Source organism: Nannospalax galili, unplaced genomic scaffold (genome assembly GCF_000622305.1).
Source record: "Nannospalax galili isolate Female #2095 unplaced genomic scaffold, S.galili_v1.0 scaffold18, whole genome shotgun sequence".
Lineage (NCBI taxonomy): Eukaryota > Metazoa > Chordata > Mammalia > Rodentia > Spalacidae > Nannospalax > Nannospalax galili.
In genome coordinates, this window is record NW_008346548.1 from 8,129,739 (window position 1) to 8,155,040 (window position 25,302).

A 25,302-nucleotide genomic window follows, 5' to 3' on the forward strand; every position below is an offset into this window, starting at 1 on the left:
CTTCTACAGAGGCCCATGTCAGATGAGGATCAGATGCTCTCAGGCTTTCTCCTAAGGTCTGGATCCCTCCAGGAACGATTTTGGCCTCGGGAATTTGGTGGTTGGACTGGCCTGGGAGCGGGGCCCAGGAAAGATGCTGGTCTAGGGCAGCTGGTGGCTGTTCCACCTAGAGATGCAAAGGAAGATGGGGGCGGGAAGCAGCCTCAAGGGCTCCTGGGGACTGCACTGAGGAGCTGGGTTGGTCTGGATGCAAAGGATCAGGAAGAGGAAAGGTCAGCCCAGGCGTCCAGGAAAGAGGCTAGTGGGTGTGGCAGGCCCAGGACAGTAGAGGGAGATGAGGGTGGGGCCAGGCCCACAGTGCTGCTGGGGACCTGAGAAGGAACTGAGTTGGTCTAGATGCAAAGGATCAGGAAGCAATGGTGGTTCCCCAGGTGTCTGGGGTGCCAGGACAAGGAATAGGACAGGACTCGGAGGAGAGATTGGCGGGGGAGATGGAAGGGTGATTGAGGCTGGGGGAGTCAAGGTGCGGAGGGCCCAATCAACTTTCCCTGGAGAGAGAGGGTTGGAGAGTTTCTTGTAGCTCTTTATACTTGTCAATTTAGGAAGAAGCTATAGCCTATTAAAATACTCCACCTGGGTGATTCAGCCCCAAGAGGTTCTTCTTTAAGTATACAGTGGAATGTCATTACCTGGTCTAGGTCTAGCATTTCCCATATTATTTAGAAGATATATTTTATGCTCTGGTTTCATTCTTGCTACCACATGATTTATAGAATAAAACTCTGTTGCTTTGTAATTCATTAAAGATGGAATGTGCTTCCTCAGATATTTCATAATGATTCATGTACTAGGATTCTTATGATGTGTATGTTGTCTCTACATACACAGTGCCCTCTGCCTTCTCCTCATATACATCTGCTCATGGCATGTGTTGGCACCATTTATTTTCAGGAGATCCACAGGACCTTCTCTCTGTCTATTCCTCATTTATGCTAAAATTTTTCACCTGCACAATTTATTCAAGTTAATATTTTCTGGACATTTACCATGTAAAAGGAATTGTGGAAGAACACTGATACTTAAAATAATCCAGAGTCCATCATCCAAGTATCATATATATACATATATATATATTTGCTTTATTTTATTTATTATTTTAAATTTTATTTTTATTTATGTTGTCATGTAGATAGGTGCATCTGTGTCATGCAGTGCTCACGGAGGTCAGAAGAGGGTGTCGGATCCCCTAGAACTGGAGTTACAGATGGTTGTTCCAGGACCTTGCACATATTAGGCAAGTGCTTTAACACTGAATTACATCATCAGCTAGTTTAAGTTTCTAATATTTATTTGAAAACATTTTTATTTTCTGACATGTTTTTCCCTCAATGTTTCATACCTATTTGTTGTTCCATCTGTAGGACTACAGGCTTTATCACATCTTTTTTTTTTTTAACTCAGAAGACTGTTGAATTCCCTTCTTAATTCTCCAGGAGACTTTGTCATGCTGTTTCATGTTTTTTTTTTTCTTAAAAATTTTTTATTTTTATTTTACATGCCTAAGTGTTTTGCCTGCATGTATGTAAGTGTACCTACCACAAGCACACAATGCCCAGAGGCCAGAAGAGGGTGTCAGATCCCCCTGGAACTGGACTTACTAATGCTTAGCTACCATGTGGGTGCTGGGAACCAAATCTGGGTCCTCTGCAAGAGCAGTCAATGTTTTTCTGAGCCATGTCTCCAGCCTCATTGTTTTCCTTCTTCAGCCCTCTTTCATTTCCTAGAATGAAACCCACCACTTAGTTTGTGATAGTATGGTGCTAGTGATGAGTGGCTCTTAAACTTTGCTTATAAGCATTGTGTCTCTCTTGGCTGAAGTAGGATAGCTTCTTTCTTCACTTTCGTCCAGAGCCCAGACCTCGATAGGCCTGTTTCCATTTGTTTGATATTTAAGGAGTTATATGTAGACTTTTGATGAAGAAAGGAAGACTTCTGAATCCATTATTTTATACAACAATGCCTAATCCACCAACAAACTTCTACTTTCTCCTTTTAAAATAAAAACCAGGAGAAATAGAAAATTCTGTGCCAGCCTTTGAAGAAAAGTACTATCTAGCTATGGCAATGAAAGTATAGCATGTCACAAGAAGAAGTAAAGCAAACGTTAACAAGTGAAAAATTCAAAATGAGAACATGAGCATCGAACTGAGGATCTGAAAATCTTGGCTCTGTTCCACCTCCACCATTTCCTTGCAGCATGCCTGGGCAATTCATACTAGGTTCAAGCCTCCCTTTACAGTGCTCACACCCCCTCCTCTGATAGAGAGAAAAGGGGTGGGGCTGGGGATGTCATCCTAGATCTAAGACATAAGACAATAGATAGTTGGGTCAATTACTAATCATCTCTGTTGGGTTGCTCAAATTCAAGGATAGAGTTAGTTATGGGCCTTGAGCTATCTTTCATTTTAACAGACGAACGACATTAAGACCAACATTTCTGTAGTTTCACGATAGGAAGATAGGGTTCAGAACTACATCTTCCCACAATGACATAGTGTTCTATTTTCCTGTATGGAACGGACTATCTTCCACATTGATCATTGTACCTCAGGAAAAAAAAAAAAAAAAAGCTTAAAATACATCTTGACATGGTTTATTGAGAAAAACGTTTCCTTAAAATGAGTACGTGAAGAAGGGGAAAGAGCAATTCTATTTAGTAGACTGAACAAGGTAGGCAATCGATTCCTTATGATTTGGAATTCTATATATTCTAACATTCCATCGAAAAGCAATTCACTTTAGCAGAGATGACCAGTTAAGCCATTACTAGATAACAGTTTGGTAGGGTTAGTTATAAATACATGTTAAGCATAGATAGCAGGGAAGCAACGGGAGCCTAAGAGATGCACCTGGCAAGCAGGAAGAGGCTCACAGAAAGGAAAAGCTGCAAAATGTCCAGTCCACAATATCGACGCGAGCAAGACCCAAGGTAACCCTTCCTGCAGCCGCGGACTCTAGGCGCGCAACTTCGCAAGCTTGCAAGCATTCTATTGATTCACACTAGCGTCCTTCAACAGGTAGCGCCAATTACAGCCCCCAAAGCACGGCGCCCGGGTACACTGGACAGTACGGCTGTCAATCAAATACCTCATCTACTTTCCTAAATTATCCCCTCCCCCGTCATTGACTTTTCGTCCGACCTATCACCAAGTTTCTTCCGTGCCTCGAGCCCGGGAACTCGGCCCAGTGGAGCCTAGGATAGGCGGCAAGGAGTCCTGCCCTCTGACGTTGACCATCTCCCCGCCCTCACCCCGCCCCCCTGCACGTCTGGGAGGGAGGGGGACGAGGGCCGGCGGGGGGCGGGGCCTGCCTCCCACGGCGGGGGCGGAGCCTGCGGCGGAGCCCGCCCGCTCGGTTAGGACCTCGGAGAGCGCCAGGCACCGCGAGCAAAGGGACTGGAGACGCGGCGGCAGCCGGGCTGCAGTGACTCCCGGGAGCTCGCCGCCCTCCGTGCCCTCGTCTTCCCGGGCTGGCGGGCAGCTGGTGGCGTCTGAGGAAGGCACCTAAGTCTGGGCTCCCGGAGGGACGCTGCGGCCGTGGTCCCGTCGCGGCTTGCCTCACACCTGTGCGTGAGTGCGAGTGCTCGCGGCCGTCTGAGGTGCGTGGCTTTGCGCGGGCCCGCTGCGGGCCGCCGCTGTCCCAGGCGCGGGTGCTCTCCCGCCCGCCGCGGGAGCCAGGCTATCGCCCGTCCGCGCCACAGCGGACCGAGGAGTGCAGCTAGCTGAGTGCGCCCCGCAGGCTGAGGCGGGACCCGGGCCGCAGTCCGCGCCGCCTGGCATCCCCGGAGAGCCGCCCCGTACTGCGGGGAGCGGACGGCGGGCGCGGGGAGGGGACTAGGGAGCCGAGGGGACCCGGGGACAAGTGGAGGCAGGCGGCGTCGCTGCGGCCGTGAGTCATCCGCGGATGTCTGAGGGTCCGGGTTTTGGGGAACGGGGGACGGAAAAAGACATTTTTCGTAACCCCCCAATTCCTGCTGAGAAAGGGGGAGCATGGAAGAGGAGAGGGGAGAGCCTGGAAGATGGTGGCAGAGTAAAGATTGGCTCCCCCATAGCATCGCTTTTTCTGAAAATAAAATTTTCTGAGCTGAGCCTGAAGAAAGGAAGGCCCCCTCCTCCCCCCTTGCAGAGAGACTCAGGGGGTCTTGTTCTGTTGGATTCTGGTTTGATTGTATAATAATGATGATATAATGCTAATGACGATGATGACACTGCCTTTTATTTTTACCCCAGTGCTGATAAAGCATAGCTACAGCTGGGGATAAAGCCCTTGAAAATCTGGTGTGTGAGGACGGAATACTGTTGCTCTTGGAGTTGCGTTCTGTGCATTTTATAAAAGCTATGCTTTTGGAAGTTAAAAATTGACAAAATGAAATCTGACCCCCCCCCAACTCGGTCCTTTCCAATGCTTATAAAATGGGGACTGGCTACTACTGCCTTGACTAATCAAAAGATAAGGGCTTTTTGCCCGGTATAATTCCGTGGTTGTCACCCCTTTCTCGTTTCCTTTGAATTTCTTGACAGTGTTTAAAATGAAGAAGTTTAATTTTCGAAAAGTTTTGGATGGCCTAACTGCGTCGGCCCCTGGCAGTGGTGGCAGCAGTGGAGGTAACAGTGGTGGTGGGGCCGGAAGTGGCTCTATACATCCAGGAGGGACGGCAGGGGTTCTCAGAGAGGAAATTCAGGAAACCCTGACTTCAGAATATTTCCAGATTTGCAAGGTAAGTTTTGAATTGGCATAAGGCCTATTACATCTTTACTGTTGTGACGGAATAAGGAAACACACACTTATACACACAGATACACACACAGAGGTACATACATACACACACACACACACACACACACACACACGCAGCTAGAAACTGTTGACAAGCCAGTATCAAAAAGCCTGGCGTGTAGGCCAATTTGAATTAAGATATTTCAGACATCAAATTTGGCAATCAACTTAAGAAACAATGCTAGTTTAAAGGTGTATGGGGGCAGTGACTCACAAGCAGTCTTTGCAAGAAAATTTTACGGCCCAAAAAGTGGGCAAATATAATATTTACATATAAGGAGTGAACTGAAGGTGAAAATAATTACTTCTTTTTCTGTGCTGTCATTTGGAGAAACTGTTATTCTGTTTCACTGTCCATTGTAAAAGAAATAAGGCTTTTAACATGTCACTAGAATTAATTAAGTACAGAATTGATTAGTATGTCCTATGACAGTGCCTTAAAATTCTGGATATAAAACACTCCAGAGTCTTAAACTCTTTTTAAATATATGAAGAAATACTATGGGCTTAATGCTTGCAAGAACTTACAATACTTATAAAAACTCAAAAGTAGCCAGTGCTCCGGTTTACTAGGAAAACATTTTAGGTAGTTATACTTTGATATTGAACTTCTAATAAATAAGCAGAGTTCTGACAGAGAGAGAAGATGAGAATTTACAAAATGAGCATAATATCACTATATAAAGATGTTATAGCATCACTTTCTGACGTAATGTGATGTATTTTCTTTATTGCTTTTTCTGGGGTTGCCTTTGGATGTTTTGACATGATTTATACAAGAAAAAAGCTTTATTTGTATGATACAAATAAATATAGTATTATAAATAGGTTTGTTTGAATGCATAATAAAGAAAATAGTAAACTTTGGAAGCTGCAGCAGTTAAGTACCAAATGTTTTGATACTTCAATTGAAGTGTTTGAAGTTCTTATTTTTTTTTTTTTGTGGTAAGCAAATACTGCATACTAAGGTAAGTTTCAGTCATTGGTTCGGCTCTTCTAGAAGGATCATTACAAAAATATTGTCTATGGTTACTAGTTTACTTAAGAGCCAAGTTTATTTATAATTAAACAGATTTAATCAATCTTGTGAAATTTGAACAGAATAGTGATTTTCCCCCTCAATACAAATGGCTGTTCTGTCAGATTAAGAAAGGGTTTAATAATGGTCATAAGACAGATTTGTGCAAGAGTCCTGGAAGCCAAATTTGAATTGCTGCGCAGGAGAATTATGCCCTGATTCTCTAATCTTTGACATAGTGCTCTTTTCTTTCCAACATTCTGAAAAGAATTTTCTAATTCCCTTCATTGGTGGATGTGATAATGTTACAGGAGACTTTTACTAGAGATAACATTGGTGTAGAAGAAGTATACTTCTGAAACAGCTGGGTATTGGACAGTTGAATTTAGAAAGACAGTATAGATTTTAAATTAAAGATCTCAGGAGAATATGTAAATACAAGAAAGAAAATGCAACACACAGTCATTTAAACGATTATTAAGAAGAGACGATTATGATAAGGTTGCAGAAGTTAAGAATGTACTATTTCAAGCACTGGCCCACGAATTGAAATGTGTGTTATAGTTAAAACTCCACCATTTTCCAGCCATACGAACATGGACAAGACATTTTTCTCCCTTGAACCTTGATTTCTGCATCTGTATTATGGGCATAAATATTTCTGTTTTCTGTTTCTGAAATAGGATTTATTGGGAGATATGAGATGACAGTAAGGGGAAGGCAGTACATAAATTGGAAGTGTTGATAAAATATCCATATTATTGTTAAAATATTTAAAATTTCCTGTTTGTAGCAGAAAACTATAACCATTATAATCTATTCTATATTCTAAGGTAACCAGTTTCAAATAAATTATGAGCTATATTAGCTATGCATTAGTAGTACTGAAGTCATACTAAATGGGGAATATAGTATGACGTTTTTGAATAGGACTGCAGTTAATTTTGAAAAGGGATTATATAACTGTATTGTAGGTTATATGTCACATAGTCTGTAATGAATATATAAAAATGGATTAAGGAAATCCCCAAATTAGAACTGCTATTGAAATAGGGACTTCATTTAGACTAACTGATTAAATGTGCAAAGAACATTCTATTCTGAGTTGTAAGAAGTCAGCATTTTCTGGGTACCTTTTCAACATGACCAAAATTGAAGTATAAAGAATTTAGATTCTGTTCTTTTAGAAATCAGGCTCCTCTCTACTGTCTGATGAATAATCAAATCCTATTTTATTTCGTTTGCATTTCTGAATTTTATGCCATTTTATCCACCCCTCGTACTTGTTCATTTTGTCATATTTTCTTGATTGTACCTTGAAACCACTTCCTGATTTCCTCACTTGTTTTATCTTATTATATTTCATTTTGTTATAATAATGTTATTACTGAAATACAATGTTAATCATGTCATTTACCTAGAAAAATTCTTTGTTGGTTTCCATAGAGCAGTAGTGCTCTACAAACAAAAGTCTTATGTGAAACCTCAGTAAATAACATCTATTAAAACAAATAAATGTGATGTTTTGTTGTCTTAAATTTGTTTTATAAATTATAGTAAGTTATACAGACAATTGTTTTTTGTATTTTGTTTTGTTGTATAATATCATCCATAAGCAGGTAGTAGGGCATTTGTTATCATAAAAAAAAAAAAAACCAGAAATGGGGCTGGAGAGATGGCTCAGTGGTTAAGAGCACTGATTGTTCTTGCAGAGGACCAGGGTTTGATTCCCAGCACCCACATGGCAGCTAACAACTATCGGTAACTCCAGTCCCAGGGAATCCGATGACCTCTTCTGATCTCTGTGAGCATTACACGACGTAGGTGCACTTACACACATGTAGGCAATACACCCACACACATAAAATAAAAATAATAAAGAAAATATTTTTAAAAAACAGAAATGTAAAGCTATGCTCCTCATAATCAATGAATCAATGAAAAAATACTCAAGAACAGAAAAAAAGTTAATGTTAGTTTATTATAACCTGTTTTAAGTTCAATATGTGTGCATTTGAATGCCATATTGTTCAGCTATATGTGACATACATGAACTCTTTTTCCTGAATATGATTTCTGTAAAACTCAGTTTGAAAACACTGTCTTATACAATAAACTTTAAAGTATTTAGCTTGATATGCATGTAGCTCTCTTCAGAAAGGTGTCCTGTTTACCTTCCTACACATATTTCCTTGCCCTAGGCATGCTGTGCTCCTACGACCATCACATAGTGATCTATCTGGATACCTCTTTTTGTTCTATTAGTTCAGTTGGAGTTTATCTTCTACCTTTAATATATGCAGGTGGAGAACCCTCAGTTACTTTATATCTTAATTACCACCTCTATGAGACCAGTTCTGTTCATCCACCAGAGTCGGTAGCTTTTCCTCTTAATTTTTCTATTGTATCTAGCATGCACCTGTGGTGTTAATTTAGCACCTCCTTATATCCATGTTTTAGATCTCTCACTGGCATTATACTATGAATTCTTTGAAGAGCAAATATGTTTTGCTTTTACATTTCTGTTAGTTACTTGAGTGTTCACTATTTAACAAGTTAGTAGTTTTCAATTCTTGTGGACTAAAAAAGAGTTCTAGCCTCATTCCAGCCTTAGAGAATCAAAATCTCAAGGGATAAGGCCTAGGCATTAAGGCCCACAGGAGATTCTGCTGTGCGGTTAATATTGAGAACCATGAACGAAGCAGCATATATACAAGGTTGGCTGATTAACGGAAAAGAGATTAAAGTAGAAAACTACCAATAACTATATGTCTTCAACATTTTATTTTAATTGAAAACATATAGTATTATTTTATTTTATTTGAAAACATATAAATATGTTTCACTTTACAAATCATGTGATAAATGACCAAATTATTTTTGTTATTGAGTTATTGTTTTTTCTGATCAGAATCTTGTAAATTTTCTGAGGATCTATCTTCAAAAATTAGTTCCAAATTCATATGTACAATTTTCAGTTTTGATCTATATAATGTGATGTGATATGCTTTTGAAGCAAACCTAGTATCAAGTCATATATATTTTCATCCTTATAGTTAATGGATCCACACCCAATTAGGTGGATTTTTGTTGGAGAGTAGTTTACTAGATTTTAGCATTTAATGAGCCATTAGTCTCCATGTGTATGTTTTATAATAAAATTACAGAGGTTTTGCTAATCTAGTAAGTTGGTTAAGTTAAAATTAGTTGTGAGAACTTCAACTGTAAGGTATCTTACTCGGTTTTCACAATAGTCATGTAAGGAAGGCGCAAAAATTGTTAATATTTTAATTTTATTGATCAAACATCCGAGATCAGAATATTTAGATCCTGAAGTCTCCAAGTTTGGTTAAAAGACATATAGCTGTTTTAACACTGCTCTTCACTTCTTAAATCCAGATTATTTTTGCTTCATATTTTTAGTTTACTAAAAGTTAATATAACAAATTTGTAAGGAATCTAGAGACTTTAAGAAGGGAAGGACTATACATATTAACTCTTAAATCAAAATATACATATGCTAGATCAGATCACATCTCTTCATTTCCTCTACTCCTACCTTGATCTAAGCCCACAATGTCTCCTGAGTGGGTTGCTACTCTACAGCACTGTGTTTTCCCTGATTTCACTCAGGCTTCACTACAATCTTACTTCTTAAATGGTAGAACAACACTTTTATAATAGCTTTCCATTTATCTTAAAAATGAAATAATAAGACCAGGCATGGTGGCATAACCTTTAACCCCAGCACTTGTGATGCAGAGGCAGGAGGATCTATGTGAGTTCCAAGGCCAACCTGGTCTAGATAGTAAGTTGCAGGCCAACCAGAGATACACAGTGAGACCGTACTTTAAAACAAAACAACAAAACAAAACAAACAAACAAAAAAAAAACACCAGGAAAAAAATAGTAAGTCTTTCTGTATCTTATAAAGCTCCAAGTCATCTGGATCTTGACAAAACTGTTTTCAACTGTTTCTTTTATACTCTCTATTACCTACATTGGCCTTCTTGTTGTTTCTCAGCCTCAAAACATATTTGCTCTTTCCTTTACCCAGAACACAATTCTTTCTAACTCCTCTTAGATTCCCAAATAATTGCTCATTTGTTTTATTTGTTTCCTTTACCTCATTCATGTTTGAGTCTGTTACCGTCTTAAAGAATACTTCATTGAACAGTGCTCAACTCCTTTACTCTCTACTCATATCAGGATAAATTTTTTCTTGATAATAGGAGGCAGATATCTGTGAGACTGAGGCCAGCCTGATCTATGTAGCAAGTTCCAGGCCAGCTGGGACTGCATGAAGACCTTGTTTCAAAAAATATGAAAGATTATAGATTAAACTAAATATATTTCCTTTAAAATATTTTTACTGAATTTTTGTAGATTTCACATAATACATCTTAATCATATTTAGTGCCCCCTTCCCTGTATATGTCCCTCATAGCCTACCCACAGGACTTTATGCATTTTGCCATATATGTTAAGGCCTATTGAATCAAGTTTGTGTACCCAGATATCTCTTGGTGTGAATTCAGCCATTGGAGCCTGTTCAGTTTGTCTAGTGTTACTCCCCTTAAAAAAGATCAGCTTTTCCTATTTGGCAGTGATCATCTGCTAATAGTTCCTTGCTAAAGTTGTGGCCTCCTGCCCATACCCCCAGTTCTATGCTGGTTTTTGTCTGATTGAGTTTGTTTTATTACGTAGACTATTAAGAACACTTTTGTCTCCAAATGATCAGAGGGACAGTTCAAAAGTATTAAACTGATGGTCATAAGCACATGAAATGTTCTATATCTAATGAAGAACGTACATAAAAATAAATATATGACCATTAACAGATGGTCTAATCTCTAAAATGCTGAATACATTCATAAATTAGTCAAGTCACTGTTTATAAACATTTATAAGCTATTTTATAAATGGTAATGATGTTAGAGCCAGCATACAGTTATCACATATAGGTAGCCAGCATGGTTTCTTCAGGGAAATAGACCTATAATCATGATTCTAGGTAACATACCAGCTATTTCCAAGTCACAAAGGCACAGACTGTAGAGGGTTGGGCTTTTCAGAACACCGAGAAGCTGGAAGATTAAGTGCCTCCCTGTGCCTGAATACTGTTTCTTCCTCAGGGAAGAAACAGTCTCATCATCTCCTGATTTGCATCCTTTTATTAAGAGTTTATATAACTGAGATTGGCACAAGGACGAAATCGTAGTTATACATTTCTGTAGTTTTCATGTATAAGAAGAACTATAAAAGATTCTCTGAAACATGAGGAATTGTCTCATTTCTATAGTTATAAACTGGCAGAATAGAAGGTAGGATAACTTATGGATAGAGCATCTGACATTGGCGTCATGCTTCTCTTTCTAAAAAGGACAGGAGAAGATGGACAGCTTTGGGAATGGTAATGGAGGCAAATCAGGAAAAATCTAGCTACTCTGATTAGGACTGCAAGGTTTAGAATCTTAAAAAACAAAAATAATTTAGCGTTTATAAAAATAACCAATAACCAAAGCCAGATTGTTCTATTTCCCAGACTAGTTTATTTTATTTTGAGAGCATCAGAAAAGAGGGGCATGTGTGATTAAGGAATTACAGACATATAGGAAATACCTTTATAGATTTTAAAAGTTACCATAGAGAACAATAACATTTTTCACAAAAGGTCCCTTGGTGCTAGTATATTATTAACAAACTGGATTGTTGAACTCATTTAGTATGGGATTTCTGATTTTCCTAAAAGCAAACAGTGCCATCAGAAGTACTATTAATAAATATATATATATATATATATATATACAAAATTAATTTAAAATAGTACATAATTTCCAAGTATGCTTACCTATAGGATTATTGCTAATAATTAAGTGAAATTCCTGTTTATTGAAGTTTAGCCCATTTCTCCAGATATCCTCTGGCTTCACTTGAGGATGCACTTGTGAAAAAAAATTAGGATTAAATTCCATAGTTTGCTTTCAACAATAGAGTGATTATGTTGACTTGCTACATTATAGTTCTGTGAAAGCATTTACATAATCATTTAATAACCATAACCAGGTGTAGTAGTATATGTTTCTTACAATCACAGCACTTCAGAGGCTAAAGCAGGAGGATTATAAATTCAAGGCCAACCCGAACTGTATGGTGAGACCCTGTCTCAAAATCAGTCAGTCAAACAAAAAGTTTAACAGCTATAAATAACTTTGACTATATTCAATAAAGGTATCAAATACTTTCCCCGATTAAAGTCTTTAAATTGAATTTTTTCCATAAGACAACGCTGAAGTTTTTGCTACTACCTATCAAAATAAGTATCTTTTTTCACAAAAGCTTTTATCTGGAGTGATAATTTTCTTTCTTAATTTTAAAAGAGGATAACTTTTCTTAATTTTTAATATCTGAGTAGTTAATCTTTCAAAATGTGTAAAATACTAATGTTTTAAAAAAATTTAGTAAGTGTATTGGGGAATTATTCTTAAGTTTCTAGGTGATGATAGGATGAGTGATTAAGCTTTAGAAGGTCAAAAATTGAAATTACATTTAAAGCATTTAGATAAAGTAGTTGTAAAGAATAAAATATGATTTTCAAAAAGTATACAGTAGACCCACTGTGATAGTTGGGGAGAGGACTGGTTAATGACAGATAAATGGTTACTGAAGAAAGTATTTTGACACTTTTATCATTCAAAAAAACATTTTATTTATAACACAACTTTAAAAATGATTAAACCATATAATGTTCTTAGACAAATCAACTAAGTGTGAAAATGCTTTTTGTGTGTTTGTTGATTTCATAGCAATAATTACTTATGATATTTTTTGGACTTCTTTTAGAAGGAAAAGTATGATTTCAGTTTTTACAAAGTCCCAAATTACCAGATGATATTGATAGAATGATTTTGAAATATAATGATATTTTAAAATGTTGTATTTATTTTCTGTGTATGTACATGTAAGAGTGTGTTTGTGTGTGGTTGTGAGCGTGGAGGTCAGAGGGTGACTTGTGGGAGTTGGTTCTCTCCACCATGTGGATTTGGGGATCAAACTCAGGATATTAGGCTTGGCAAGTGCATTTTCCTGCTAAATCATCTTACTGGCCTGAATATAATGACATTTAATCATGAAATAAATCAATATAATGAATTTTAAATCTAAAACATCATTATTAATATGTTATTGTCATATTGGCAATTACTTGTTTATAAGAGTTAAGCTCTTAACAGTACCATGAAATTAACATCTTATTAGGACATAATAGGTTTCATTATAAATAAAATGAAAATTTTAGAATGGTAGTTCTGGATACAGATTTAATACCTTAGAAAGCAAGAATTGGTAGTTAGAAAAAGGAATAGGAATTTTTGTTTCTATCAGTGACATTAGAAATCTAACACTTTACTCAAATAAATGCAATGATATTAGTTTTCTGTCAAGGAAATTGATTGGATTGCTTATTGTTTAATCTGTTTGTTGTACATTAAAAAGTTAAGTTTGTCTAGGCAATGCAGAGAGGTCAAAGATGGTAAAAATAAACCATCTTTGTTTAAAAATAGACAACATAGACTTGACAGAGACAACTAAGACCAAGAGGAATTTGAGAAGTGTAAAATTATTTGCAGTGAGATGATAGATTAAGGCTACACTATAATAGTACATTTTATTTGGCACATTAAATAGTAGATGTGTAAGTGCTTGATTTTATATAACTGTAGTGGGACAGTATCAGTTTCTAAAAAACTTTTGATACATTGTAGGGGTGGTAACACAACTAAAGCAGAAAGCAGCAGTTGAGACTATTACAAAAGGAAAGAGTAGTGGAAGAATGAAAGCAATATTTGCCTTTTAAAGTAGTAAGTGTATTTGATTTGGAATTTTTTCCTTTAAATTTTTTTTAATTTGCTTATTTTATGTGTATGAGTGCTTTGCCTGAATGTATGTAAGTGCACCCATGTTATGCAGTGTCCACGGAGGTCAGAAGAGGAGGGCATTGTATCCCCTGGAACTTATGGACAGTTGTCATTTGCCATGTGGGTGCTGGGAAATGAGCTCAGATCCTCTGCAAAAGTGGTCAGTGCTCTTAACTGCTGAGCCATCTCTCCAGCCCCATCAATTTTATTCTTATTTATTTCATTTTGCAAATCTCAGATGTCACACATTTCTATCTGTAAAATCTTCAGAACTTACATAAACCTCTTTTTTATAACTTCAAATATCATTATCACATCTAAAATCTTATGGGTTTATTTTGTATATAAAATCATATACCAGAGAGGTTAAAAATAAAATTTTCACTCAAAAAGGCATTTTTAAGATTATTTTCTCCAGGGATTCTGGCTATTCCTCTTCATCCTCTTCCCACTCCTAAACTGAGGCTCCCCTAAAAATTTCCTTTTCTGTCATTAGTGCATATTAAGTATACAGAGTAATAGGTGACAATTTCATATTTGCATAGAACATATTTTGATCACATTCACCACCCTATGAACCTTGTCCTTGCTTCACCAACACCCTTTGTCTTCTTTAATAGTTCCCCTTTACTTTCATATCATCACTCTTTGTTATACTCCAATGAGGAAATCTGTGACAATATCTTATTTTGTTTAATGTAATCTCTAGTTACATCAATCTTCCTGAAACTGAAATGATTTCATTCTTTTTTTATGGATTCATAGTATTCCATTGTGTATATATACCATATTTTCTGTATCTATTCACATTTGATAGGTACTTAGGCTGATCCTATAAATTGGTTTTTATGTATAATGCCTCAGTCAACATAGGTAAGCAGGTATCTATATTGTATACTGTTTTACATTTCTTTGGATAGATATGGAGGAGTGGTGTAGCTGGATCATATGGTAGCTCCAATTTCAGTTTTTTGAAGAACTTCCATGTTGATTTCCATAGTGACTAATTTGCATTCCTACAAATAGCATATAAGGATTCTTTTCCCCTTACATATTTGCCAAGATTTTTTTGTATACTTTTTAAAATAGATTTTTAGGTTAGCATACAAGGGTTTCATCATAACAACTTTCTATATATACATTATGTATTTGTATGTCATATTTCTTGTGTCCTTGATGAGGACATTCAGACTAGAGCAAGATGAAATATAAGTATAGTGTTGATTTGCATTTTCTTGATAGCTAAAATTGTTTAAATTTTTTCATATAATTAATGATCATTTTTATTTTTTATTGTGAAGGGTCTGTTCAGTTCAATTGCCCGTTTGTTGATTAGATTACTTTTTGTGATACTTTGGATTAAATTCAAGGCCTTATAGTGCTTTTAGTATTTTTTGAGTTTGTTATGTAGTCTGGCTACTAATCTTCTGTCAGAAGAATAGCTGGCAAAGATTTTCTCCTTGTTGTGTAGGTTGTCTTTAATTATTCCCTTTTCTGGGCAGAAACTTGTAGATTTGATGCAATCCTATTTGTTGATTCAGGCTATTATTTCCTGAGCTATTGGAGTCTTCTTCAGTAAGTTATTCATCATGCCATTTTCTTTTTTTTAACCTCTGATTTTTAAGTTGAGTTTTTGTGCATTTCATATAAAGCATCTTAATCAAATTTAGAAGCCCTCCCCCCTCCCCACTGACCATAGCTTTCCCCCCACCAGATTTCATGCATTCTGTCACATGTATTAAGTTCTATCTGGTCAAGTTTTTGTATCCAGATGTCCCTTGGTGCAAGTTCATCCGTTGCAGTCTAGTCAGCCTACTAGAGTCTCTCCCTTAAAGAAGATCTATTCTTCTTTACCCCACAGTAATCATTTGTCCATGGTTTCTTGGCTAGGGTTGGGGCCTGCTGCTCATTTCCCCCATTCTGTGCTGGGTTTTTGTTTGTATGAGTTGGCATGGGTTTTGTGCATGCTGTCACCATTGTTGCAAGTTCATGTGCAAGTTCCCAGAGGCCTGAAAGCCTGAGAATATATGTCTCTGAAATGCCTAGTCCTAAATAATACATCTACACTGGAACCTCTACACCCAAGGTTCAAGGAACATAGCAGAAATGGGGGTAGAGATAATACATCCCTCACTTCTCACCAGGGAAGCGTCCTTATGGTTTTATCTTTAAGGGCTTCCTTTATGTTTCCCTCTAGTATTTTAAAAGTTTGGTTTTACATTAAGATCTTTGATATACTTTGAGGTGTTTTCTGTACAGGATGAAGATAAGGAGCTTATATTAGATACTTTAATCAGGTTACTTTTTAAAGGAATGGATTTGAGAGACAAGCATACTATGTAAACCATTTCTGTTTTTGTGATTAATTATAATGTACATGTGGATATTAATCATTTTATAATTCTACTGGAACTTCTTGTATTTAAAATTAATCAGTATACTTTTTCTTGCCCTTTCTTCCTCTTCTCCTTGTACTCTTTTTGAAGCATCTTCTAATTTGTAATTTCTCCTTTTCCTTTGTTCATATTGACTTCCATTTATGTTCTTTTGACTAAAAGTTCTTTTATTCTAGAATGATAGAAACTGCAAAAATGTCTAAAACATTTCTTCTGCCATGATTTTACTCCCTTAAGCAAGCCTAATACTCTTATTGGGATTATGAATATACCAAAATAATTCTGTACGATTTTATTTTTATTTTAAAGTGTGTGTGTGTGTGTGTGTGTGTGTGTGTGTGTGTGTGTGTGAATGCAGTACCCACAGAGGCCAGAAGAGGGAATTGGACCCCATGAAACTGGAGCTACAGGAGGTAGTGAGCCACCTGCCATGGTTGCTGGGTCCTCTGGAGGAACAGTACACACTCTTAACCACTGAGCTATCTCTCTAGCCCTCATATTTTCTGTTTTATGCTCTAACTTCTTTTTGGAAGAATTGAAAATTATTTAAATTTGATCTCAGCGTAATCATTAAGGAATTTTTCTTGAATCATGCTTTAAAAATCTTTTTATTATTAGCTGGGCCTGGTGGCACATGCCTTTAGCTGGGGCTACAGGGATACCCTGTCTCAAAAAGACTAATAAAATTCTTTTATTGGTTTGAGAGCGGCATACAATGTAATTTGATCATATTTAGACTCCCTTCATATCTTCCATCCTCACTTTACTCCCCACCCCAACCTTAATAATATCTTTATTATTTGTCTTAAAAAAAAAGCCTATCAAGTGAGTCTAATCTGTGTTTCTTAAGTACTCTTGGGTATGGATATATCCCTTTGAGTGTGGTCTACCAAGTGGTACACCAGTAAGGGAAACTGACTCTCCCTTTCCCAGAATTTATCATTTGCCAAAAGATCTTCAGCTAGGAGCTGGAGCTTCCTGCTCATTTCCCCCATCCATGCTGGGTTCCTATCTAGCTTGTGTTTGCACAGGTCTTATGCATACTGTCATTAGCCCTGTGAGTTAATATGTGTAACTACTCTGTGGTGTCTAGACAACACAGCTTACTTGTATTCATTCATCATTTCAGACCCTTCCACTCCTTCCACTCCCTTTTCTTCAATGATCCCTGAGTCTAGGGAGGAAAGGGTGTGATATAGACATCCCATTTAGGGCTGAACATTTGACAGTATCTTACTCTCTACATGTTAACCAGTTGTGGGTCTCTGTGTTAATAATCATCTGCGTTAAGAAAAACTTTCCCTGGTGAGAGTGGAGAGATGCACTAATCTTTTTAAATAATGTTTAAAAAATCTCTGAAAATGAATAGAATACTTTCTTGTCCCCATAAAAAGCAGGATCATACATTTGATATAATTTTATTTAGTTGTAACATTTTTTCATACTGCTCATATATTTTATTCTGAGGAAAGAATTTAAATATAGATTTTAAAAGCATGGGGCATAGAAATCAAGAGAATGGGTACTAAGAGTTAAACATTTGAGGGTTGACAGCTGAAGAGAACATAAGAAATAGTGGGAAGGATGTATTTGAGGTCTAATTTATACACAATACACTTTACAGAGCTTAACACTCAGCTCAATGAAAATTGACAGTTCTTTATCTCTGCATATCTGCCAGCAATGTAAAATATAGAATTTCTTATTTTTTCTTAAATTCCCCATCCTTTTATATTTAGTTTTCCACCTCCTCTTCTTTCCAGAAGCAACTGAATTCTGATTTATTTCATCATCAGATTAATTTTGTTTATTCATTTTAAAAATATTTTATTATTATTTTTGTTGTATGTGTGTGAGTGCATTGCCTACATGTATGTAAGTGTACCTGTATTGCACAATGCCTGTGGAGACCAGAAGAGGGCATCAAATCCCCTGGGACTGGAGTTATGGATGGTTGTTAGCTGCCATGTGGGTGTTGGGAATCAAACCCGGGTCCTCTGCAAAAGCACTCTGCAAGAGCAGTCAGTGCTCTTAATTGCTGAGTCATCTCTCCAGCCCCCAAATTTTGTTTATTCTTGAGTCTCATATAATCATACAGTATGTAGGATACATATATGTGTGTATATGTCTTCCATTCAACAAATTTTTTAAAAATATCTTATTTTTATTTTACATGTGTGAGTGTGTTGCCTGCACACATGTGAGTGCACCCGTGTCATACAATGCCACGGAGGTCAGAAGAGGGTTTCGGATTCCCCTGGAACTGGAGTTAAGGACAGTTTGTAGCCACCATGTAGGTGCTGGGAATCAAACCCAAGTTCTCTGCAAGAGCAGTCAGTGCTCTTAACTGCTGAGCCATCTCTCCAGCCCCATACAACATATTTTTAAAAATTATCATGTTGTTCAATGTATAAGTAATTTGTTCTTTTTATTGCTGAGTAACACTTCATGAAATATTTTTATTGAAAAATTGTATTTTTATTGAAAGATTGTATATTATAGATATAGAAAAACACAAAATGTCCATATTTCAATCACTTAGATAAAGGCAATGATTACTGATTTTAGGTATATTTCAGTATTTTATTTTAAAAATATTTTTGTTGAGTTTTTGTGCATTTCATATAATAGATTTTAATCAAATTAGACCCCCTATCTGCACCCTCCATACCTCCCTGAACAGATTTCATGCTTTCTGTCACACATGTTAAGTCATATGTGGTCAAGTTTTTGTATCTAGATGTCCCTTGGTGCAAATTCATCCACTGGAGTCTAGTCAGCCTATCTACTGTCACTCCCTTAAAGATCTACTCTCCCTCATCTAGCAGTTGGCCAATAGTTCCTTGGCTAGGGTTGGAGCTTACTACCCATTTTTCTTGTTCTATGCTGGGCTTTTGTCTGAGTCTGCATAGGTCTTGTGCATACTGTTATCATTGTTGCAAGTTCATCTCAGCAAGTTCCCAGTGGCCTGAAAGCCTCTGTTTCCTTATGTTCATACACCAACCCTGACTCTTTCCACCCCCTCTTCTGCAATGGTCCCTGAGCCATGGGTGAGTGAGGCTTAATATAGGAGTCCTCTCCAGGAATATACTTTTTAGTCTCTTGTTCTCTGAAACATAGCCAGTTGTGGCCTTCTATGTGCATCACACTGTTGTATGAGGAAGAAACTCATCATAGCATTATTCATAATAGCCAAGAAATGAAAACATCCTAAGTATCTTTCAAGTAATAAATAGATTGAAATGTGGCATATACACACAGTTTAATACTATTTAGCCACAAAAGGTATGAAATCTTACAATTTCCAACAATTTGGATGTAACTGGAAATCATTAAGTTAACTGAAATAGGTCAAGCACAGAAAGAAAAGTACTCACTTATATGGTTAATATAAAACAGTTAATCTCAAAGTAGTTAAGAGTATAATTGTGATTACCAGAAGTTAGGAGGGATGGGGAAAGAATGATTGATGGGTACTATTTATAGATAGGGAAAAGAAGGTCTGGTGTCCTGTTGCATAGCAGGGTGAGTACAGATGTTGTGTGAGAAACTTCCTGGGGAGATGCAACACACACACACACACACCCACACACACACACACACACACACATCTCACCCCAGAAGGGAGCCCATGACAGACCAAAATAATGATTGTACCAAAGTCCAACTTGGTGAACCAATGAGCTTTTATTGGAGTTACTAACAGAAATATGGATGAGGGCTTACAGGAACAGGGATAAATCAAAAGAAGCCTGCATCACCAAAAAAATGCACCCCAACAAGAATGACAACCAAAGAAAGCTGCATCCTTGGAGCTCTTTGCTCAACTTGCAAGCAGCTGGCCAGGTCTCAGAAATCTCTCTCAGCTGGGCTGGTCAGAGCCTCCTCCCCCAACAGTTCTTTAACTCCTTATAAAAGCTGGGGAGGGGCCTTCAAAAATCTTGCAAGTTTCCACTTTCTCAGGATGTGATGCTTTGTTTACCACTGAGCCTCCCCTTTCCTCCTGGAAGGAATGTTTCAATTCTGAGTAAATTGCCATACCACAACAGATATTATACTGCACATTTCAAAAATCTTGAAGAGGTCTGGAGAGATGATTCAGTAGTTAAGAGCACTGGCTGCTCTTGCAGAGAACCCAGGTTCAATTCCCAGCACCCACATAGCAACTAACAGCTATCTGTAACTCCAGTTCCAGGGGAATCCAACGCCTTCTGACCTCCATGAGTGCTGCACGACATGAGTGCATTTATCTACATGTAGGTAAATTTACCTCCATGTGGGTGCTGGGATTCATACATGTAAAATAAAAAGAATAAATAAAATATTTTTTAAAACCTAGAAGGGAGACTTTTGAATCTTCATTGTAAATGAATGATATGAGGAGATAAATTTATATAGGTGGATTTAAATAAATATTATGTAGTACAAGCTTGTATTGAATCTTACCTCATTAATATGCATAATTTTTTACATTTTATTTATTATTTTTATTTACTTATTTATTTTGTGGGTGTGCGTGTATTGCCAGCATGTAGGTAAGTGCACCCATGTTGTGCAATGCCCACGAAGGACAGAAGAGACTGTCAGATTCCCTGGAACTGGAGTCACGGACTGTTGTTAGCTGCCATGTGGGTGCTGGGATTTGAACCCAGGTCTTCTTCAAGAACAATCACTGTTCTTAATTGCTGAGCCATCTCTCCAGCCCCAATATGTATAATTTTTAAAGCTGTTTAGAACTGTAGAATCAAGCTCAAAGACATTAAGATCATTGGTTATATATTAAATATTTTGCCATTCTATATTCTTGAGTGTGATGATTAACTCTATTGTCAATTCGACTGAATTTAGAATAATTTATTAGACATAACTCAGGGCATGTCTGTGAAAGTGTTTCCAGAGAGGTTTAACAGAGGAGTGAAGACCCATCTTCAACATGAGCTGCACTCTCCCACAGGCTGGCATTCCAAACTAAATTAAAAGGAGGAGAAAGTGAGTGGAGCATTAGTGTTCATTTCTCCTTGCTTCTTGTCAAGTATTTTATTACAGCAATGAAAAAAGTAATATATTGAATTGAAGTTGTAGCTATACCTCTAGTTTAATAAATAACTATGTTTAATTCAATATAACAAATCTTTTCCTAAACCCCATCTTTGCCAATGTCAATCTTTTCTTTTCTAGTGCTGGAGTTTGAGCCCATGGTCCCTCACAGGCTAGGCAAGCACTCTGTCATTCACCTGTATCTCTTGCCCTTGAATGCTAATTCTTATCCAAAAAATGCTTCTGCATATCTCTTTACCTTTAACCAGTTGCTCAATAAAGCCATGGTTTTGAATGTCATTTTTATATTCATCAACTTTCTTCTGGAATGATTTGGCAATTTAGATTCTCTGTATATTTGGTAGAAGAGCTCCATTTCTAGTGTCTGACCTAAGAAGCTATAGACAAAACTAGTTAGACCTGTAAGTGCTTTGGGTGAAAGACTGGGAAACTGAAAGCTGCATTTTAGGGAAATTTGGAGGATTTTGAACTCTCTATATAAAATTTCACTTTTGTTTTCTTGGAGCATTTCTTCATGTTTTTCTGGACACAATGATAAAGGGGGTGCTCAAGAACTGATAAGGAATATGAAAGATTATCTGTTTCAGGGGAAGAGAACCTTGGTTATGCTAGGAAATACTACATAATAGGAGGCACTCTGGGTACATAATATAGTAATTTATAAAGTATAATAACTTGAGTGAGTTTGAGCTTTTTGTTCCATCCTAAACTGGTCACTGGTTTTAGCTTCTGTTGGCAAGCCCAAGACATTGACAACTGCATTGTGAGAAAATCTGTTTTTTAACTCCTTTATCTTTTTATACAAAGAAAATATTTAAAAATTACAGTTTTATTATGATGGAAATTACTAAGAAAAATACTTTTTTATTATCAGTAAATTAAGTAATTAACCTTTTACTGTACATCTATGTATCCTGTATCTCCCCATCATTTTTTTCTGAGATCTTCATCTCTTTTTCCTTCTTTCTTTCTTTCTTTCTTTCTTTCTTTCTTTCTTTCTTTCCTTCCTTCCTTCCTTCCTTCCTTCCTTCCTTCCTTCCTTCCTAAAAAAACTTTCTCTTTCTTTCTTTCTTTTTAAACTTTAAAAAAATATTTTATTTTTATTTTATGTGTATGTGTGTATTGTCTGCATATAGGTTAGTGCACCTGTATTGTGCAATGCCTGCAGAGGTCAAGAGGCTGTCGGGTCCCCTGGGACTGGAGTTATGGACCATTGTTAGCTGCCCTGTGGGTGCTGGGATTCGAACCGGGTCTTCTGCAAGAACAACCAGTGTTCTTAACTGCTGAGCCGTCTCTCCAGCCCTGCTTTCTTTTTTTTTTTTTTAATGGTCTTTTTACTGCTCTAACATTCCCCTCTCTGTAGAGGTAACCCTAAAATCTTTTAGGGATTAGATAAGAGCTCCCAAATGCTTTTGACATTTTTGGCCTTTGGAACAGAGTATGTTGCTAAGAGGCCCAAGGACATTGTGAGTTTTAGCCAAGAAACTGGCTACTTCTCTTTGAGGTCTTTTTACCCTGTCTAGCCAATTTCTACCTCCTATTCTTATTACACCATCCTCTGAAGAGGTTACCCAGGATGCAGACTGCTCTGGCTTCTTCCATGCTGAACAGGGATGCAGGGTGAGGCAATTGGAGCCAATTGGAGGCAATTGGAGCTCACAAGCATGAGCACCTGAGTTTGGATCCCCAGCACCCAAGCAAAAAGTTGGATGTGGTGGCTGGTGTCTGTCACCCCAGCACTGGGGCTGGGGAGGAAACAAGAGGAGCCTTGACTCTGATTAATCAGTGAGCTCCAGGTTTAGTGAGAGACCCTGTTTCAGAAAGTAAGGTGGAGAAGCAATCAAGAAAGACATCAGTCTCTACATCTGGCCTCCACATGCATGTATGCACACATGTATGTATGCCCACACACATGTGCACACACACATACACAAAGAGAAAAAATTATATGGGAAGATTTATTCAGTGTGAGTCCATCCACTAGGCCCACCAAGACACTGTCCCTGTGAGACACTCTTTCCCCTCCCCCACAATTACCAAAAGTTCCTTAGGTTGGGTTGGGATTTCTTACCCATTTCTCCATTTCTGTGTTGGTATTTTGTCTGGTTTGAGCTTGCATAGTACTTGTGCATGCTGTCACCATTGTTGACTCACAGAAATATATTGTTCTTAGCATGGATATCTTGGGTCTTTACAGGCAGTCTTTCTTAGTAGCATAGGTAGACCTACCTGTGTGTGAAGTAGGCAGGCCCATCTGTAGAAGCCTGTTGCTGTAAACCGATGATTTCTTGGGGTTTCTTTTTCTACAGCTCTCTGCTGCTACTACCCAAGGGATCTTGATGTACTACTGTTGGGATTATTGCTCTCCCACGTGAAAAATACTTCACTCATAGCTTCTATTTCAACAGATGAGAATGATCTTCAGCTTCTAGCTTTCTCTTCGCTTCTGTATTGATCTCCCTACCTTTCTATGAGTGAGAACACTGCTGTTCATTATGGTGTTCTAGTTGTGAAAAATATGTAATCAATAGTCTCTCCAGATGTTTTCTTTCTCAGTTATTTATGAATTTTTTTAATTGTAAAATAAAAAAACTATTGTCCTTTTGATAATTGAATTTGGTGTGACATACTAAAATAAGAGAAGTTTGGGGAGTATAAAGAGAAAAGATTTTTATATTGCTCCTGAAATTCTGCTTTTTTCATGTCATGTCATATTGGTGACTGGAGGGAAGACTTATAGTCAGAAGACATAGCGCACATTTTCCTCTTGAAATATTCCACTGCTTCTCAGTTTTTAATTCTATTGTGTGTTCTGGCTATGGTTGATAGAATCCTATTTCCAGGATCAACTTAAGGGGGCTAGTCTTAAGAGGGCTTAGGGTTAGTTACTCTCTCTCTCTAGACATACCAAAAAGTGGAAAGAATAGTATTAAAAAACTATGTGATCTATCAGACTCTAGTTCTTATATATTGCAGCTTTTATTCCATCTATTGCTTTTTCATCTTTTCAGGCATTTAACTTTTTATAATGGGGATATATATTTAGTCTATTAGCTTATATTTTGAACTAATTTCAGAGTTTTAGAATAGTGGGTGAAATATAAAAATTCCACATAACTTTAGTCTTTTAATTTTGTCAGTATTGACTAGTTCATATTGATAACCTTTCAAAGAACTTGTCAATCTGTACCTGTTTTTTCATCGCTCATGACAAGACTATCACAAATAGGACTTTAAGAAATTTCTTACAAAACTTAATCATTTTAATAAAAGTCACTTTTTTTTACCAGGTACAGAGATGAATAATTGAAACAACTGTGGGAATGTGTGTGCAGGCACACACAGCACACAAACTAAAATATATACATATACCTTGCTAATTAAACTAGATCATTAACCTGTCAGGAAATGATAATGACAAATTAAGAAATGCTAAACACAGAAGAAATGGTTCAGGGACCAAAAAAAGCCAATAACAATAGAAAGAATGTTTAGCATAATTCTTGCTATTATGTTTACACAATAAAAGGAGGCAATGCTAATAACCTTTATTGAGTACTTAGTCTTGGATTGTGCTAAGCACTTTAGAAGAATTATCTCTTTTGATTGTCGATCACAACTATGATGCAAGAACTGCTTTTATTTTTGCTAGTCAGATGAGGAAATGGGAGCTTGAGGAAACCTAACCTAAAGTCACATAATAATAATTATATAAAGCTTCATTTAACTTAGAGAGTTTAAGATTTAAATCATGTCAAATTTGCCAGTAGTGTGACCTGTTTCGCTATTGGTAAGTCATTTATTACTTGTAGTTTTTTAATCAGTTTATGATCATTTATCTGAAAGTAGCCACCAATTATACAAATACATGTTTATTTATTTTTTTTTCTTTTATTGAACTATTGTGATTTTCATACAATATTGTTTGATGGTATTTAGATCCCCTCCCCTATTCACACTTCACCCCACTTACCCCCACCCAATTTAATGTATTCTTTTATATATATAACATGACCTAGAGAGTCTGATTTGTGTCCCTAAATGTCCTTCAGTCTGGGCCCCTTTCTCCCCTCCCCCC

The 25,302-nt window shown here is 37.2% G+C and overlaps 1 protein-coding gene across 1 annotated transcript in view; it reads left to right on the top strand.

Moving 5' to 3' along the window:
* Positions 1-3,462: 3,462 nt before the first annotated feature.
* Positions 3,463-25,302, top strand: part of Stxbp5l (syntaxin binding protein 5 like) — a 395,225-nt gene continuing 373,385 nt past the window's right edge. The window contains exons 1-2 of the mRNA XM_008842914.1: positions 3,463-3,658; positions 4,581-4,777. Of these exons, the coding sequence (XP_008841136.1) occupies positions 4,589-4,777 (189 nt within the window). The 5' untranslated portion in view covers positions 3,463-3,658; positions 4,581-4,588. The remainder of the gene's footprint in view (positions 3,659-4,580; positions 4,778-25,302) is intronic.